Below are 18,871 nucleotides of genomic sequence, written 5' to 3'. Positions count from 1 at the left end.
TGTTATCAAATTTTAATATTAATTTAATTAAAGCAATAGACTTAATTAGTAAGAACATTTAGGTCTAATTGTAAAAAAATGAATTTAGCCAAATTTAGAGAACTTGTAAGGTGCTACCACTATAAAAGGAAAACCCCTAACTTATGCAAAGGAGATTTTTTGAACATATTAGTATTTTGTGAGGCTTTGTTCTATAGAGTTCTTAAAAAAAATTATTTTGAACTTTTCAAGGTTGTTAATCCTTGTGGCATTCTTTTTGGCTTATCAATCCCTAAATTGTGGTGTCATTCTCGTTTGATGAATTATAATTTCCAGTTTCCTTTACATCAAACCATAATACACAAAATTTACCAATTTTCGTGATCAGTAACCCGTATTCGTATCTCGAATTTTACACAGTCTTTTTTGGATATTCAACAGCTTAATTTGCGTTTCAAAACCTCTTCTTTCACCTCGTTTTGAAATCGTTCGATTCTGAATTTCGTAGCTTCGGTTATCGTGTTCACCAACAAAACATGATTTTGGCTCCAATCTTTAAGTTTTCAACCTAGAACGATCCTTAAAGTGATTCATGACAAAGAGAATTATAATTCAGAAGATGAACAAAGAATAGAATGGCGCCACAATCTAAAGATTGATAAGCTGAAAAAAACTCCATAAACATTGACAGCCTTAATAAGTTCAAAGTGAATTATTTCAAGAACTCTAAATAGCGAAGTCTTACATAAAAAGAATTTGTTCAAAAAATCTCCTTTGCATGAGCTACATGTGTGCCTTTTATAGTGGAAACACCTTACAAGTTCTCTAAATTTGTCCTAACTCAAGTTTTTACAATTAAACCCAAATGTTCTTACTAATTCAGTTTACTACTTTAATTAAAACTAATATTAAATTTTAATAATACATATGTGCAGTTTTCATTCCTTAATTTCTTCAATTTGGATTAAACAATTTACTATCTTAGGCTTCAATTCTTCATGAATTGGACTTGCTTCAAATAAAGTGGCTATCAAATTATTTAGAGCATCATTTACCTTCTTTGACCTTGCTCTTGTCATTGAAATTCCAAAATCTTGAATATCCTCTATGTTTCTTTCCTTGGTTATGTTTTTTATGTCCTCATCAATATGTGTTTTAGACGCTTACTTGAGGTGTTTGTGTCCAAGCAACCAAAGTGTTGATCCCATTAACTTCTCTAGGAAGAACTATTGGTACAACACAACTTTCTAGGTGTCGGATGGGTTCACTCTTTTTGAGGTTGTATGCAAGAGAAAACTACTATTCTTGGTGCACTTTCAAGAAGGTGAAACTCATGTGAAAATTATTGCTTAAGGTTGAGAGGTATAGATGAAGCTTTGCGACAACTAAAATAATATCTATAGCGAGCTCAAGAAAAGATGAATTATTGTGTTGAAAAGAAAAGGAATGATGTTTACTTTTCCATTGAAGAATGGGTGTCCCTTAAGCTAAAACCCTATAGGCAAAATTTTGTTGTATATTAGATCCATAAGAAGTTTTTCCCTCGCTTTTTTAGGCCCTATAAAATCATACAAAAGGTAGGTTAAGTCGCATACAAACTACTATTATATTTTTCGTAAACTAGTTATTTATCCTTCTTTCTTTAAAAACAAAACAAAAATTGTTTTAACTCGTCTTCAATTTGTGTTCTCGAAAACTTATAATTTAAATTTTTTGAGATACCATTTAATTTAAGTATCCTAGAACACGAATATGTAAAAAAAAAATTAAATTTATATTATTCATAATGTTATTGAACTCCGAAAAAACTCAATTTTAAGTTTCCAAAAACGTAAATGTGTTCTAATCTATAATACATTTGTGATCCAAAAAATTTAAAATCATAAAAAACTCATTGTTTTATGAACTCAAACTGGAGTTTTAGTTTTTCGAAGGAGAGATTATTAAATCATTGGACCTTTTTAGTATAGTATCAAGTTAACATTCATACTCATCAAAAGATAAAGGTGATTACTCTTTCACCCCTAATATTTATTCAATGTAAAAAAAATATTACCATATTTTGGAGTCAAAGAAAACCCCGAGTTTTTCTTTTTGTTTAGTCAGGACTCCGGATTTATTGCTACATCATTACTGGCTGCTATAGAGAGAAAAATTAGAGATTTGAGGATAAATAACATTTTACTAACAATTGCAAACTTATCCCATTATTTTCACTTTATTTATTATTATTCAAAATTTGTAATAAAGTGCAAACAAAGTACACTTTTATAATTATTATTTAAAAAACAAAAAACAGAAACATAGTCTTCTCAAATCAGACATGCCTTTAGTATTATTAGTTTGTAAATTACACTGCCAAGTCTTGTTTACCACAAAAAATTCTGGGGCAGAAAATTTACTTGAAAAATTTATAGCGAGCCTACAAAATTCCACATGTATCTCATTGCAAAAAAGTTGCTAGAGCTCAAGATTGTGAGATAAAATTATAGTGTCTCAAGGCAACTTGGCAATGCTGCAGATTGCTTCATATGCCCTTATGCTGTTTGATAGCTTTTCTTGAAAACTCGTGGTTTATTTGTTCGTGTTAGTCAATATTCATTGCCGATATACATTATGTCTTCCTCTGAAATATGCATCAACCCTCGGTCTTTTCTGCCGGTCGCTTGGTTTTTGTCGGGTTGACCTCGCTGATGGTTCACAAAAAAAACTAATTTCAACTAACATTGTTGACAAAATGGTGGCATTATCATCATGAACCTGCGAACTCAATTACTTTCCAACATACCTTTCTCAATACAAATGACATGTATAAATATGCTGCTTCCCATTCATCGGATGATAGTGTACCTGAAATAGAAAAATATGCATGTTAACCATAAAATACAGAGAAAAGTAATGTTTTATGAAATTTAATGGAAATTGAAATAGCATAGGCACAAAGGGTTACCTTGATCTTGGTTTCCGTCTCCCAATGCACCAAGTCTTCGCATGAGATCAACAAATTCCGGTCGTTTCATATACTCATGGACAAATTCATGCGAGTTCTTAGCGAAAACCAGCTCAAAATCATACTGAAAATTTTAATCACACACTCCAATGTGAAACCTAGAAATTTTAATTTAAGCAGTTGAATGGGAAGGGAAATTGGGAGTGGGTGGGATTAGTTAAGTTAAGAAGTTTCACAGGCAGTAAGATATACCTCTTCAGCTAATGACTTGAATACATGAAAGGGAACAATCCATTCAGGACAATCAACGGCGTCCTGCAACAAAAGGCAATGTCTTAATGGTGGCATAAGTTTTAAAAATAAGAGTGTAAATAAACTGAACTATCCATGAACAATTCGAGTTCAGCTTGTTAGATGCTTGAGCAAACTCGTTTTTTTTTATTTATTTAAAAAAACAAACCTATATTTGAGATTGAGCACAATCATTTAAATGAGCCAAGTTCAAGCGTTACAGGTCTGACATTAAAGGCCCGTGAATAGCTTGATTAGATATATATTACAATACTACATACTAAGGTTCTCACTTCTTAACCCAAGATAAAAAAAAAACTCTTAAGCTCAAAATATATTGATGATATTATGAACTTGATTGCGATTTGAGAGTATTAAAACTAATTTTGAAGTTTCTTTTATATAGTAGTGAAGACAATGGATCTTTTAGTAACTGAATTGTGAAAATGTAACTGTCTAAGATAATTTAAGAATTTTTTTAGTTAGACTCGCTTTAAATAAATGAGTCAAGCTCAAGCTTTACTCTTTATAACAAGCCAAACTCATGCTTTAAGTTAGACTCGATTAAATAAATGAGTTAAGCTTAAGCCATCTATTTGTTCACAAACAAAACTCAAGCTTCAAGTACTCGACTTGTCTACATTTGAATGTGCTGCTGATTAAAACAAACATAGACATTATTTGAGTCACACATCTTGTGTTGAAGGAAAACAACTACCTAGATGCTTAAAAAAACAAAACAATGATACCTCCAAATGGAACGTGTACTTTACTCCAAAGGGGTTGGAAGACTTAAATTTCTGAATCACATGAAAAATTTGGTTAGAAGTAGAATTCATAATTATTCCCACAATTATACATGTTCCAAACATTATAAAATAAAATGATGAAGCAGGAGGATTACCTTATCAGAAAATTCTTCGTCAAATCGAACCCAGTAGACGCTATTACCAAAAGTCAACCCTTCAGCTGCATATAAAAAATTAGTCTTCTGTTATCCTGTAGACAATTCACATAACAAAGACTAAATCCCTAAATATATTATTATTCTAAGTAAAATTATTTTCTGAAACAAATAAGCAAGCCTTTGTGAACTGTCTTGAAAAAATACTGATTTCCATCAATTTTTATTCTAAAACAACTACAATCACAATGTCTTATCAAATTAAACGAGGTCAGCTCGATAGATCAATTGATGTCATATAACTTCATCAACAACTAAGTTTATTTTGAAAGAATTGTAATTAGGATTGTATGTGTATCAAAAACCTTCTCTAAGCTTCTTGATAATCACATTGGCATCTGGCATTGTTCCAATGAAAATGCCTCCTGGACGGAGTAGAGCTGACACATTAGCCAATGCTCGCCGAGCACGGGCCTCTGTAGACCAAGAGTAGTGCAATGCAAACTGCAGTGTTTGAAATGTTTATCAGATTAGAAATCAGCACTTTCAAGATGGAAATAAGTTTGTAATCTGTATGTAGTGAGCTAAAAGAGTATAGACAGCATAGCAATATTACTTGTACCGACAAAACAGTAAGGTGATTTTACTTATTGAAAGAAAAAAATGGCCCTCGTCGATAATAGAAATAGGTTTAAATATGTATTTGGTCTCTGCAAATAGAGCATTTTTTCCTTTTAGTCCCTATAATATTTTCTTTCATCTTTACAAATATACCACATTTTGCTTTTAGTCCTTGTTTTGTTTTAGTGCTTGCAAAATTTGTTTACATTGGAATTGGTGCTTGTAATATGTAGAATATTTGGTTTTAGTCCCTCTACATAAGGACTAAAACAAATATTACAGGAACTAATTTCATTATGAACAAATTTTGTAGGGACCAAAAATAAAACAACGGGGATGAAAGGCAAAATGTGGTATATTTGCAAAAACGAAAAAAAACAAACTTTGGACTAAAAGCAAAAAACGGTATATTTGCAAGGACCAAATGCATATTTAAACCATATAAATATAGATGGTAGACATATCACTGAATTTAAAGGTTTCTTTCATTTGTATTAGGAAATTGATAGTAGAACTTTCATTTGTATAAGGGAATTGGTAGTAGAATATGAACTTTTTAAGAGCAAATCTAGATGTGAAAAGTGCATTAAAAGAAAATCTTACGGATTTTTTAACAAGAAAACATGGACCATAAGTTGATGCAGAGAAACAAGATAGTTTCTAGGAGAGACCACATAAAGAAAACACACTTACTAGTAGCACACATCCATTTTTTTCTTTCTGCATAAATATTAAATACATGAATGATCTATATTTAACACAAGAGTGCATCATTTACCTGGCAACTACACATATCAAAAGGAGCATCATCTGCAAGAACTTTGTCCAAGCGTACCTGAAATTGTAAATGACATGAACAATGAAAAACCTACGTATAAAAATTAAACAAATACAGAAATTGTAATTGAAGCCGAAGACCACTTTTCTAGATGACTCAACATTTAAAAATTTTAATTTTCTGGTTTTGAAGTCGCCATGCTAAGAGGTATCTAAGTATAGTATGCTTACTGCTTAGTAAGCTTTAGCTTACGTGGAAGTGTTAGAATATAAGAAAATTAAGCTTAGAGTAAATATTCTTAAAAAGGGAGTGTTAAAATATAAGAAAATATCTTTGATATTATATTAGAGTATCTTTGTTATTTCTAAGGATCAATTTATTATAATCTGAGAATATCTTACATGATCTATTCGGATTAGTTTTAATATTACTTATTATTATTATTATTATTATTATTATTATTATTATTATTATTATTATTATTATTTGATTTGTTTCCTAAATTCCCTTATTATTTCGGTTTGAGTCTATCTGTTTCAAGTAAGTATCAAATCATTATCAATTATATTATGTCACACCATAATCATATTTCTTCTCTTTCTTCTCATTCTTCTCCTTATTTTATCTAATACCCTTAACTTTAACACAAGTAGCAACACTTGTGCAACCAGAAGAAAAACAGTAACAGAGAAAGAAAGAGAAAGTATATTGAGAACAGGATGGTATGCATCAAAATCTTCTGCTTCAACTTTGCAAAAGCATATTTGCGATCATTTTGAATAGAGTGATTTTGAGGAGAATGAATTTGAAGGAAAGAGAAAAGATTGTGAATGTAATATACCATCTACTTTTACAATATCTTCCAATTTCCATTTTTCATAACCTTCTCAATTTGTTCCCAAACAAACCATCAATGTCTATAAGAATAACTAAACGGAGATGAAATGTACACTTAAAAACACAAAGTTACCAAGCATAAAGCAAATAATAGAAATATTAATCACCTCATAACAGTCTCCACATATTAGACGAGCAGGAAATGAAAACTTTTTACGTCGCTGATGATGGTCGGCGTCACCATTGTAACGGGTACGGCAGTCTTTGATCTGCACAGATTGTTAAGCTCCGTAAGCAGACAGTGAGGACTACAAATATATGAAAATTGCAAATAGCTTGGCAAAATAAGGTATGCAATGTTTCACAATGGAAAAACAAGGACTCAAGCTATAAAATATAAGTTACAATGGAAAGTTTACCATCACTAGCAAGGACATTATAATATCTATCAATGCATCACAATTTGAAATATAAATAGTTAAGTTCACTAAGAACAAATAAATATCTCATTATTGTCATGTGAAGAAATTGAAATTAGCATTAGATGTAGTCAACAGCAAAACTTTCTTATTAATATTATACCCAAAAAAAAGGTTAAGTGAAAAGTGCATCCTTAATTTGTTATTAAGAAATGGCTTGAATGATTATGTTGAAAAAGCTTTATTCAACTACATCTTAGTAAGATTGATGGAAGCAATATTGTCGATTGTGGATCGCAGAAAATAACGGTTTGTTCAAATTATGTTATGCTACAGTGCAATAACGCCATTATAACTGCTATTTGATAACACTTTGTACTAATAGCATACTGCAGAACAATAGCAATTTGTTCAAATTCTCCTACGCAATAGCACCACTATTTGACAACACTGGATCAAAGTGATTTTGTGAACAACCAGATAAGGAAAACCAGTGCAAAAAATTTTAACACTTACTGAACCTTCAGCAATGTCAATACCAACATAATATCCAATTTTTGCCTTGTCCCATTTGATAAGATCACCACCCTGGTGAAACAAAAAAGAAAAAGGAAAGCTAAGCCAATAAACTGGGAATGAATTGCAGAATATAAACAACAGCTGAAAACCATTAACACCTTGCCACAGGCTAGGTCGAGTACTGCATCTCCACGGCGAGCATAAAGCTGAATTAAGACGCTCTTAATCTGTTAAATAACACAATTGACAAAACCATTATTAAGAAAAATGTAATACTCTGGCGATAACAAAATCATCTGACGGGATACACACATACCCAATTATTAAGTTTCTTCAAATGAATTATTGGACTAGCCTCTCTTTCTTCCAGGGTCTGGTTGGATCTTGCACTGTAATGGTCAGCTACTTTCCGAGCAAAATTCTTAGTAGTTTCATCCTCCAGAAAATTCGCATCACCTAAACAACAACGAATCAAATTAAAATACGAACAGAGTACCATAATCTCACATCAACTTTCACAAAGAAAACACGAAATAAAAACACACATACTAGCAACTATGGTAATTCGTAACTCATCCTACAGTTTAAATGATGAATAAATGATCTACTTCTAGTTCTTTCCTTTACCTCCTCATGATTGAATGATACAAACAATTCATAAGTTGGAACTTAGGATCACAAAATAAGGTGAACTTTTATTTCCGTCAAATTAATAATTCAATAAAACAAAAGTCCAATGTCATGCTTTTTTTCATCAAATATACTTGCAGGATTGATTATTCATTACACAGTCAAGATGAACAAAGCCTCTATTTCTTTTTAGTATAAAACCACCATAAATAGGGTATTTGGCACCCCTAGTGCTCCACATAGTATCAATGTTGTCAAATAGCCGCTATAGAGGAGCACAGCAAAATTTGAACAAATCTCCGTTACCCTTTAGTATGCTATTTAGTACAAAGTGTTGTTAAATAGCCGCTATTACGGTGCTATAGCACTATAGCATAGCGGAATTTGAATAAACCGCGATTATCGACAATTGACAACATTGCATAGTATACAAGCTTCGATCCTTTAGACTGACTATGAGACTAATGACTAATCTCTGCTCGGGTGCTATGCCGCAGCTTAAACCTTTTCGTCCTCCTCAAAAGTGTGTTCAGCGGAAATCAAACCACATTCCTCCCTCACAAGCTATGAAACACGACACAGAGATACTAGATACAACACTAACATGTCAACACTTTGAAAAAATTAATTAATTGAATTTAATCAATGTGTCGGTGTCAAACACCTAGACTCACGTCATCCATGAAAAGTGTGGGTGCTACAAAGCTCACAACCTCAGCACTACTTAACCAACTTTGTCACACTCACACCTATTGTTACAAAGCCTCTACTTATAAAAATTAACTTTACTTTTCAACCGTAACCTAAAATTACAAAACAAGGGTCCATTATCATTTGAATTATGTAATTATATAATTAATTGTTAATTAAGTATTTTAAACTAGGTCAAACCGCAAAATAAAACCTCATATTTTTCCCTTTTTCATCATTCCTTCCTCCCATTAAAACCCCACAAAAAGAAGCCTGAAGCATCAAAACCAGATCCAAATAACACCAAAATCGAAACGAGGGGAAAAACTGTGGGGTGCAAAAAGCAATAATAAAGTAGTTGTTACCTTGAGAATTATGTCTGGGTTTAGATTGAGGTGGACCTAAAGAGGTAGAAGGAGATTCACGGTACCCTCGTTTCATTAAGAACGACGAATAATCAAGGTATAAGAATAAGATTATTTTGAGACTTTATTAACGATTTGCGTGGAGATGATGGTGGTGTTGTATTAAGAATCAATTAAGTATGAGGAAAATATAGACATATGAGAGAAAAGGGTTCAAAGAGATTGTGAAAGTAAAAGATATTCAATATTTATTGTCTTTGATGCGAGAGAAAATATATATATATTTTTTATTTTGATTAATAAAGAATAAAGATTGAGTTTAATATCAAATGGTTTTATATGGGCTAATAATAATTCACTATCGATCCATTTTAACTATTTAGTTTAACGGATAAATATTAATATTATTATATTATATTAAAATAAGTTGTGTGATATTCTTAACCATGTTCATAGAATCAATCTGAATCAGCAGCTTCCACCGACCTTTATTATTTGCAGTCTCAATTGTACATGACAACAACAAATTTAGCCATAAGAGCACAATCATGACCAATGTTAGAGACGAAACAATCAACAAAAGAAGCCATAGAATATCTAAAAATAGCACCACTAGATGCCAAAGAAGGACTCCCAATGGCGAGCCATATGTATTAGTTTTATTCCACTAAATTTCAGGAGGTCTCTAAAAACACCTTCACAATAGCATCACTCCTAGATTTACCCTTGACCTTAAATAGACAATGCAAAAGATTATGGTCAGTGATTTCATATAATGACTATAACATAAACAACAACCACAATACAACTTTTGTTTCATCAAATATCATATGCAGGAATCTTCTTGTGAATGAATCTCCAAAATATCATAGGTTATATTAACGGTACATATGTTTTTTTTTTCATAAAAATTATAGCGGAGATCAATAATAAGTTTTTTATATTTATTTTTATCATTTTTTAGTGAGTAACTTTAAAGTTTAGTAAAAGAAAATATCATTTTAAAGTAGTCACTAATTACTCAAAAAATAAAAAATTGTTTAAAGAAGTTGAAATAAAACACTGTAAGAATTTAGCTTTCAATTTTAAATTTTTTTCATATTTTTAATTTAATTAATGACATATGAACAATTAATGCATTTAGATGATTTTATATCATACAATTGCATATCACGTTATTAAAAATATATCAATTATATATTTTTTTTAGTTAAAAAATCTGAGAGAGATACCAAAACTGTGGACTTTTGAAATAGGAGACCATTTATGTGAATTGGTAATAATAGATAAACTAAAACTACAATCAAACTTTTATATTATTAATATTTTTCTTAACTGATATTATGAATATATTAAACAAAACTCCAAGACGACGAATAATCGTCTTTATTTTAATGAATATGGTGAATCATAATTGTTTTTACTTTAAAGTATACCAAATCACAAACTCTCGTCCAATCAAACTTTCATCGTTTACTCTCACAGCTACAACATCAGAGAGATTGAGAAAGATTAAAAATCCACATCTAAAACGTGAAAGAAAAAAAATGGTGATAAATTGCTCTTATGATATTTGATCCTTACATGGATATAAGATCATCTTCAATAGGATAAATTTTGTGTGTTACTTAAACTACCTTTCACATATTCAAATTTGCCACATAATATCCAAACAATTTTGTAAGTAATCTTAAACAATTTTTGTTCAAGAATGATTATACAATAAACAACTTATATATGACTCCACCTAGACTAATTGTTTAATTCAAAATAATTATATTTTATTGATAAACAATAAGGAGCTGATATTGTTTGTATATGTAACTTAATTTTAAATAATAAGAGATTACAAGTCAATACACAATGATAAAAAAATAAAAAATCAGAGGATATAATTTAGAAAATAGGGAATTGTTGCATGAGATATTCTAATGATTCTATTGAGAGCTTCTTTCATGTCTTTTATTAATGACTTCTTCAAAGTGAAGTTAATTATTTAATAGGAGAAACTTTGAGTTATGAGTATTTTACAAGTGAGAATTGTGAGTTTCTTTTTTTGAAGTTACTTTAGAATGTCTATGGGCCAATAGGAATGTTGGTCTCTAATGGAAATAATATAATCTTGTTTCAAGCGGTATTACACGTTTCCATAATTGCATGATGACATTTCAACGAGTTTTAACAAGGCAAAGACTTAGAATTTCAGTCTAACTATTCACTAGTAGAAACTCTTAAGTTCATGTCTTCTTGATTATGATTAATCAAGTGGATATGATAACAAAATTCGTACTTGCATGGATGCACTCGAACTCACTTGATTTGGGCGGAAAAATCCGTTTAATTGGATGCGGATGCATATTTTCTTCGAAATTAAAATTCGGAGTTGTGGGGGTTTGAGGTGGTGATATCCACCCCACATCGGCACCTGAACCCGTACCGTAAGTAATATTATTGTAATTTGTAAATTTTATATACATATAAATATTGGATATACTTAATATTTTTTTAAATATTAAAAATTATAATCTTATCTCTATATAAAATATTTTTTAATTTTATTATTGTCTAGTAATAATTATTTTATTATATTAATTACAATAGATAAGATTTTTAAATTTATAATTTTATATATATGAGTGGGTGCGGGTGCGAAAACCCGAATTCCGTTGCGGACGAGAATGTGACCTAAATTTTACCGTTGCTATAAAATAGAAGCAGATTTCTCCAATTAACTGAATATGGAGATGGAGGAGGCGAAATCCGTCTCCGTCCTCTCCCGTTGTCATGTTTATAAACAAGACTTAATTGTGTCATCGAATTAAGAATAATACTAAATTACTAACTTTTATTGAAATAGTCTTATGTGATAATTACAAAACTATTTTTGTGTCTTTTGCTCATAAGGTAAGAATTTCGTTTGAAAATTTCAATAAAAACTTTACCACCACATAATAACATCAATTAGGAAAAATAATAATTTTACCATAAATAAATATCATTCACACCAAAACAATCTACAATTACCAAAAAAATCCATAACTAAACTATAACAAAAATCTATTAAACGACATAGATCATACGAAAATCATCTATACCGTTGCCTGTAAAAATCATCTTTATATTTCATAGTTTTTCTTTATTATAAAAGTAATTTTTATGATTGCTACCATAAAAGTCATCTCTACAATAAATGCGAAAATCTTGAAGAAAAAAAAAGCAAGAATAAAGGAAATAATTTGGTACACTTAAAAAATTCGGCAAATGCTCATTTCCCTCCATTTTACCAGAACTCAATTTCCGAAAGTAAAAAATAGACTGAAATACTACCAGAATTCTGATAATGTATTTAACATTCTTGTGAGCAAAAATGGAGAAGAAGGAGAATTACAGACATTATTATGCATAAAATTAATTATAATTAGAGTGGACAAATTTTGATTTGGGCCAACATACATATAAGGTCCAGAAACAACGCGCAAGCCCAACCCACTCAAAAGGATTTCTCATACGGACAGTACCCGAACTAGTAGTAGAAAACAAATACTTTGTATTGTATATACTCGAATGTGAAAAATAAGCACTGCACAATTTACACACAGTCACGTAATAAAAACACGCATGGCGACACTTGATTCCGACGTGCCGATGGTTCCCGCCGGCGAAGCTTCAAGCAGTGCCGCCGGTCCTTCTTCCAAGAAACCCAAACGCTTCGAGATCAAGAAGTGGAACGCGGTCGCTCTTTGGGCTTGGGGTCAGTTCCCCTTTTCAATTTTCTTCCTAAACCTAAACCCTGATTTTTCACGATTACTTTTTTTATCGCCTTTTTTTTCCTCTAATTTTCTGGATTTTGGTTCTGTTATTTTAGATATCGTTGTTGATAACTGTGCAATCTGCCGTAACCACATCATGGATCTCTGTAAGCATGTTATTTTAATTTCAAATTAATTCTTCAATTTTTCGCTATTCGTTTTGATTTGATTTTCATTCTGGTTTTTAGGTATCGAGTGCCAAGCCAATCAAGCTAGCGCCACTAGCGAGGAATGCACTGTTGCTTGGGGTATTGTTTCGAAACCCTCTTAATTTGATCGTTAATCAGTTATTTTCTATAAAATACCTTTTACAATATTTATGTTAATCTACCATCTTAGGGTTAAATCTATGTGGAATTATAGGAATAATAAGGAATATTATAAAACATGAGATTAACGACCATACACTATTAATGTAGAGTTATTTTACAAAGACTACCAATCAAAACTCTTCAATTTGCCACGTCATATTATACATTTATAAAATAAAAAACTGGAAAATGCAACTATGAAATTGTTTGATGTGCTGGCAAGTTGTGATAAGTTGTCCTTTAATGTCATAAAACATTATAAATATGAATTTATTTGAACACTTTTTATCAGAGCGCTTTGTTCTTGGCTGCAAGGAAATATCCGCTTTACAGACAGTTTTTTTATTTACAACAAATAACTTCTAAATTGATGCTGCCAAGTGCGTTTATCTTGATTATTCATTAAAACCACTGCCCAAATGCAATAAATTACAATCCTAAGGAAATAATCGTTTGATCCACTCAAATGCTTCCTAGTGCTGTTTGCGTTATGCTGTGCTATGTCAGATTGTTAGTAGGTTGGTTGTTGCAATTAACTTTTTTGATCTTGCGTGAGACAAAGGTTTGGTTAACTCTATCTCAAATGTAAATTGTTTAGTTAGGCTCAATTTGGATTAGTTCTGTACTTATGAAAGCTTTCAGTCGAATTATTTTGATATTTCTATGTTTTCTCTAACATTACAAAAAACACCCACTCTTCTAGGTGTGCCACATTATACATTTTTTCTCTCTGTTCAATTCTTAGAGTGAAGCAAACACTGCTTTTATATTTAGTGCTATCTTCTAATTTAGCTGCATGACCTTCATAATGCAGCCAAGTTTCCAATTGATGTAGGTTTTTGGGTTGTTAATTAGGCTAGTTCTTGTTATGCTAGTAGTCTATTTTCACTGGCTCTCTCTTTCTCTCCAAATCAAAGTTACACAATAAACCAATCACGCAAAATATACCTATTTTAAGTAAAACTAAGCAGGATACAAGCAGAACTGGGAAACATTGAAGCGCATCGTCCACCATTGATGAGTTCAAGCAATTTCCAATATAGAAAATGGAATAGATTCTTATTGGGAAACCATTACATCAATAGTGACACCCTAAAGCCCAACAGTAAACACAACAATTTTCTTTGATGATAATTCAGCAAAAAGCTTGAACTGACCCTTACTGTTAGTTGCTTTTGACCCCCTTTGAAGCCAATGAAGATGTTAAATGTCATTGATACTATAATATGGCCACTTTACTATTTAATGTTTGCAACTTGGGGTCACTTCACTTCTCTCTTTCCAATCCTCCCCAAAAACAGAGAGATGGGAAATTGTGGGTCTCGAGGATTCTCTCTATTCTAAGTTCTAACCTCTCTCTGCCCTCTTGTTGATATTAAGGAAGGGATGATATCTGATCAATGAGCATTTTCCTTTCCTTTCCTTTCCCTTCTACACTCTCCCATTTATACTGCTCCTTGTTCATAGGTTTTGATAGGTAACCCCTTTATGGAAGTGCACATGGTCATCCTCTTTAGGCCTTTTCACACTTTGTGGGGCACTCATGAAACAAGGGAGCTGAAAGAAGGCAATCCAGCCATAGCTTCACCACTGCCAGAAGCTTCTCACTATGCCAAGGAGGCTTTAAGAGAGTATGAACTACAGTTGTATGTTTCATGCAGTAGAACCCTGGGGATTTTTAGCCTCTACAGACTATACACCTACCTTGAAGATGAGGTGAAATTTCAGGGGTGGGGTATTGATAAGCAACCTCTTTATGATTAGTTAGTAGGTGAGTTAGCGAGCTAGTTTGGGGAATAGGGAATATTTCCTATAAATAGAGAGAGATTAGAGAGGGACTTTATCTTGTTATTTGGGAAATAGTATTCGGGAGATAGGGTAGAGCCTGCAATTCAAATATCTGCTTTATTGTTTAGTATCCATGGGATTTCTCCCCTTTTTTCTATAATATGATGCAATGTTCTATCAATCTTTAACTGTAAATATACTGTTTAGCCCCTCAATGATTTTGGTAGAGCTGATCTGACAGATGGTGTCAAATCCTTATTCTTGTTCCTTTGGAGTAAAGATATGGTGCTTACTGTTCACATTATTCATGAGTAAAATTATTGTGCTATTACATTTTTTAGGATATATTCCTTTGAACAGTTTGTAATTGTTGGAGTAGTTCGGTGGTTATTTTCTAATTATAAGGGCTTATTGTAGTTTCTGCTTAGCATATGCGGGATTACTCATACTGTTGCTTGCTCTGGTGTACATCTTACACAGGGGTTTGTAACCATGCTTTTCACTTCCATTGCATTAGTAGATGGCTCAAGACTCGTCAAGTTTGTCCTTTAGGTATGTATAATTCCTTTCATCTCTCCTTAACTCTTCCGACCCCGTGTTTAGAAGTGCACTTCTTACTGTAATTGTTTTTTCTGTGATGGTACAGATAACAGTGAGTGGGAGTTTCAGAAATACGGGCACTAGATCTCTGTCATGGTGAAGCTCCTTTGACATTTGGGTCGTCCCTCCTAGCTTTTGAAAATTTACAGCTGTCTGTTATTTTATTTAGCCTGTCAACTGAATTTATTATATTCAAGAAAGCCGTTTGTCTAATGGATTTTGTACACAGGGACGGCAACATGTAAAGTTTTATTTTAATGTTTTGATCTGTGTTCTATTTGCTCCCTTTTGGCTGGCTGTATGTTCTTTTAGTTTTCCTCCTTTGCATTTTTGTTGTATATTTGTGTTGCGATTGATGATAATTGGTCTTTATTATTTTGCATCAACTTTAAATTTCAATCAAGCATATTTGTAGTATCATAACAGCTATGGTTTGCAATTGTTTATCTCACATGTACAGCCAACCCACACTTTTCTCCAAAATTGCCAGTGAGTTGATTAAAAGAGCAACTTCCTCCCCACCACCCCTATCCCTATGTCATTGAAGACATTAACCTCCTTCAAAAGGATTGGCATTTCCAAAACTCATCCCCCTCTCTCCTATATATGCCATATGCTGTAGCCTTTTCTAAGTTTTGGAACTTGTTTTGCTTTTCTTGTTTTTTACAAGCTCTTCTTTCTTTCTTTCTTGTCTCCTGTTACCAAAAAAAAAGACACTAACAACCAATAGACAAAGGTGAGAGGCCTAATGCCTTAGTTTCCTTATCCATAGTTAATTCCAATTGAACTACGTTGTAAAAACTTTTATATAATTTGTATATACTAATTAAATTCTTAAACCATTGAGCCGTAGCTCCTTATTTAGTTAACTATTATGTGCATAAATTGCTCCAGAAACTTCCTAATATGCTTTATTAGAGGGGCAAAAGGGTGCATATCAGAGGTACTTTTTATTGTTAAGATCCAAAGTTGATTGTGAATTAGAATTGAATAACCGGCATTCCAAACAAATTCCTAACCAGACCGTAATGGCCAAGAACATAGAATTCATATTAGTTGTTACTATCACAAGAACCGAATAATCCACCAAGCCATTCACACTTAGAATTTTGAAGAATGTCACCAAAGCCTAAGCTACTTGGATTACCTAAAGAGCTTTCCATCCATATTGAGTTTAACGCAAAATCCAGTAGGTGGATGCCACAAACATGAACATGTTTGGGAACTACCCCAGAAATGGATAATATCATCATGCAGGAACTAATAGAAGGTTCTCTTTGTTACATATAAGATAATAGAGATACGATATGATATAAAGTTGGATAAATATGATGTTAGATATTATTTTATTTCATATTTAATGTGTAGATGATAACAAATTAGATAACATCATTTTATCTTGATATGTATTTAATACATGTCTTACCATGACAAAATATAATATTTAAATAAAAAAATTACCGAACATATTTTTTTAAAAATTAATTATCAACATTTTATTTTAAATTAAATATTAATTTCTATTGTGTTTATTTATATTTCATTAGATTTTAATTTTTTTTATTTTAAACTATTTTTTCCGTCTCAAAATGAGTATTACTTTAACAAAATAAAATTATCTTAAAATGAATGTCATTCTCAAGTTTAAATACAACTTTAATTACTTTTTTTCTTATAACCATCCATCAATTACTATATGCACAACTTACAAAGAAATATTATATTTTACATTAATAATAGTAAAAACTCACTGATAATTAAGATGAATGTTTAGTAAAATGTGTTATCTTCTTTTTTAATTATTAATTTTTTTAATACACGTGCAAAAATATTAAATGACACACATCATAAAGCAAATAAAATATTTTATAAGAATAGTAACAAAAAAATCATTATTCTTGTTGTATCTTACTGGTTTTTAATTCAAATTATATTTACAATAAATTTTGTAAGTAACAATACATAATAAGATAATATTTTAAATTAGATTATCAAATCATATTAATTAATCGACAAAAATATAGTAATTTACTTCTATTCTATTTTTTTATTTATCGTGTCCATCGAATAGTCTAAGTAGTGAGCATAATTTCTAGTGATTGGTCTTGGAAAACGAGACAAGTGGCAGAAAAATGAATAAGCTCAATAAGATTTTAAAGAGAAACCTTTAACCCAATCACCTAGGCGATTGATGTAGAAGTTGGGTGGGTTGTTCGGAGAATCGTAAATGGCATGGGGGACTATGTCCAAGTATTCACCACCAAAGTTTTCATGGTCTGGATGAGACATTCAAGCTCTTTGTAAGATTTATAAGTGATTTTGGTTACAATTTTAGTTTCTTAATTGTAAAAATAAATCAAATATATTTCTTTCATCAATTTTTTTTCCACCTAAATCGTTTGACGTCCCAATTTTTTATTAAAAAAATTGAGATTTTAAGATGGATTTGATATGTAAAATATAAAATAAATACAAATTTTAAAGTAAAAAATGATAAAATTTGAAGAATTTTGTAAAATGTGAAATTAGGAATTTGAGAGCAATTTTTTTTAGTTTTTTGTTTTCAATTAAATTTGATATTTTATCGAATTGTAAAAGTTTGAGTTTTTTAAATATTGAAAAGGAATGGTAGTACTTAATTGTCATAATTAAAAATTTGAGAGACTAAAATTACTAAAAACAATTAAAAAACACCAAAATCACATATTGGTCATATTTGAGGAAATAATACTGCAATTGAGCTTTAAACTCTTAATTAGAAAAAAATAAGTTTCTTTTAACACCAACTACCTTTTAGGTGTGCATATTCCATTGGAAAGAGGAACTTATCTCAATTATATTACCTATAGAGACAAGAAAGAAAAAAAAGTAACTAGTGTAATGAATGACGTAATAAGAAAGAGTGCTCCTAGTGACGTTTTGGATAAAGATTTATACATGGACACTTGCGTTTTTTTTTTTACAAAAAATTTAGATGAATTAGGTTACTAGGATTCATTAACTTTAGAATAGACTTCAATGATTAAGAGTGATTTCCTTATCAATTTAATCAAGAGTGATTTCCTTATCAATTTAATCAACATATATTGATTACAATAGTATTTAAAATTTTATCTGAATCTATTATTGATATATTATTCTATCTTAATTTATAAGATTTAACATGAGTCTGATTCAATTTAAAAAAATTATAAATAAAATATAAATATATAAAAAGATGAATTGAATTTAGACTATCCATCTCAACCAAATTATTTTATAAACAACGAGGAGTTATTATTATTATTATTATTATTATTATTATTATTATTATTATTATTATTATTATTATTATTATTATTATTATTATTATTATTATTATTATTATTATTATTAATTTG

The 18,871-nt window shown here is 30.8% G+C and overlaps 2 protein-coding genes across 3 annotated transcripts; one reads left to right on the top strand and one right to left on the bottom strand.

Annotated features, from left to right (window-relative positions):
• Positions 1-2,283: 2,283 nt before the first annotated feature.
• LOC101495965 (mRNA cap guanine-N(7) methyltransferase 1) lies at positions 2,284-9,197 on the bottom strand. The gene is made up of 13 exons (XM_004515019.4): positions 8,984-9,197; positions 7,615-7,754; positions 7,457-7,525; positions 7,296-7,367; positions 6,528-6,629; positions 5,524-5,580; positions 4,490-4,628; positions 4,125-4,189; positions 3,970-4,020; positions 3,182-3,244; positions 2,930-3,053; positions 2,768-2,829; positions 2,284-2,669 (listed from the first exon to the last, which is right to left on the bottom strand). The coding sequence occupies exons 1-13, from the start codon at positions 9,057-9,059 to the stop codon at positions 2,571-2,573; spliced, it is 1,119 nt and encodes a 372-aa protein (XP_004515076.1). The 5' UTR covers positions 9,060-9,197; the 3' UTR covers positions 2,284-2,570.
• Positions 9,198-12,528: 3,331 nt separating this feature from the next.
• On the top strand, positions 12,529-15,776 carry LOC101496300 (RING-box protein 1a). 2 transcript variants are annotated; one of them, XM_004515020.4, is made up of 5 exons: positions 12,538-12,734; positions 12,849-12,899; positions 12,981-13,040; positions 15,372-15,443; positions 15,538-15,776. In XM_004515020.4, exons 1-5 carry the CDS (start codon positions 12,602-12,604, stop codon positions 15,573-15,575), a joined length of 354 nt encoding a protein of 117 aa, XP_004515077.1. In that variant the 5' UTR covers positions 12,538-12,601; the 3' UTR covers positions 15,576-15,776. The 2 variants fall into 2 exon arrangements, with proteins under 2 accessions (XP_027186546.1, XP_004515077.1); XM_027330745.2 differs by having other exon boundaries at positions 12,529-12,899.
• The last annotated feature ends 3,095 nt before the right edge of the window (positions 15,777-18,871 follow it).

The sequence above is a fragment of the Cicer arietinum genome, chromosome 6 (genome assembly GCF_000331145.2).
Source record: "Cicer arietinum cultivar CDC Frontier isolate Library 1 chromosome 6, Cicar.CDCFrontier_v2.0, whole genome shotgun sequence".
NCBI classification, from domain to species: domain Eukaryota; kingdom Viridiplantae; phylum Streptophyta; class Magnoliopsida; order Fabales; family Fabaceae; genus Cicer; species Cicer arietinum.
The sequence above is the reverse complement of the archived record's forward strand: the minus strand, read 5'-3'. Positions and strand labels throughout refer to the sequence as shown.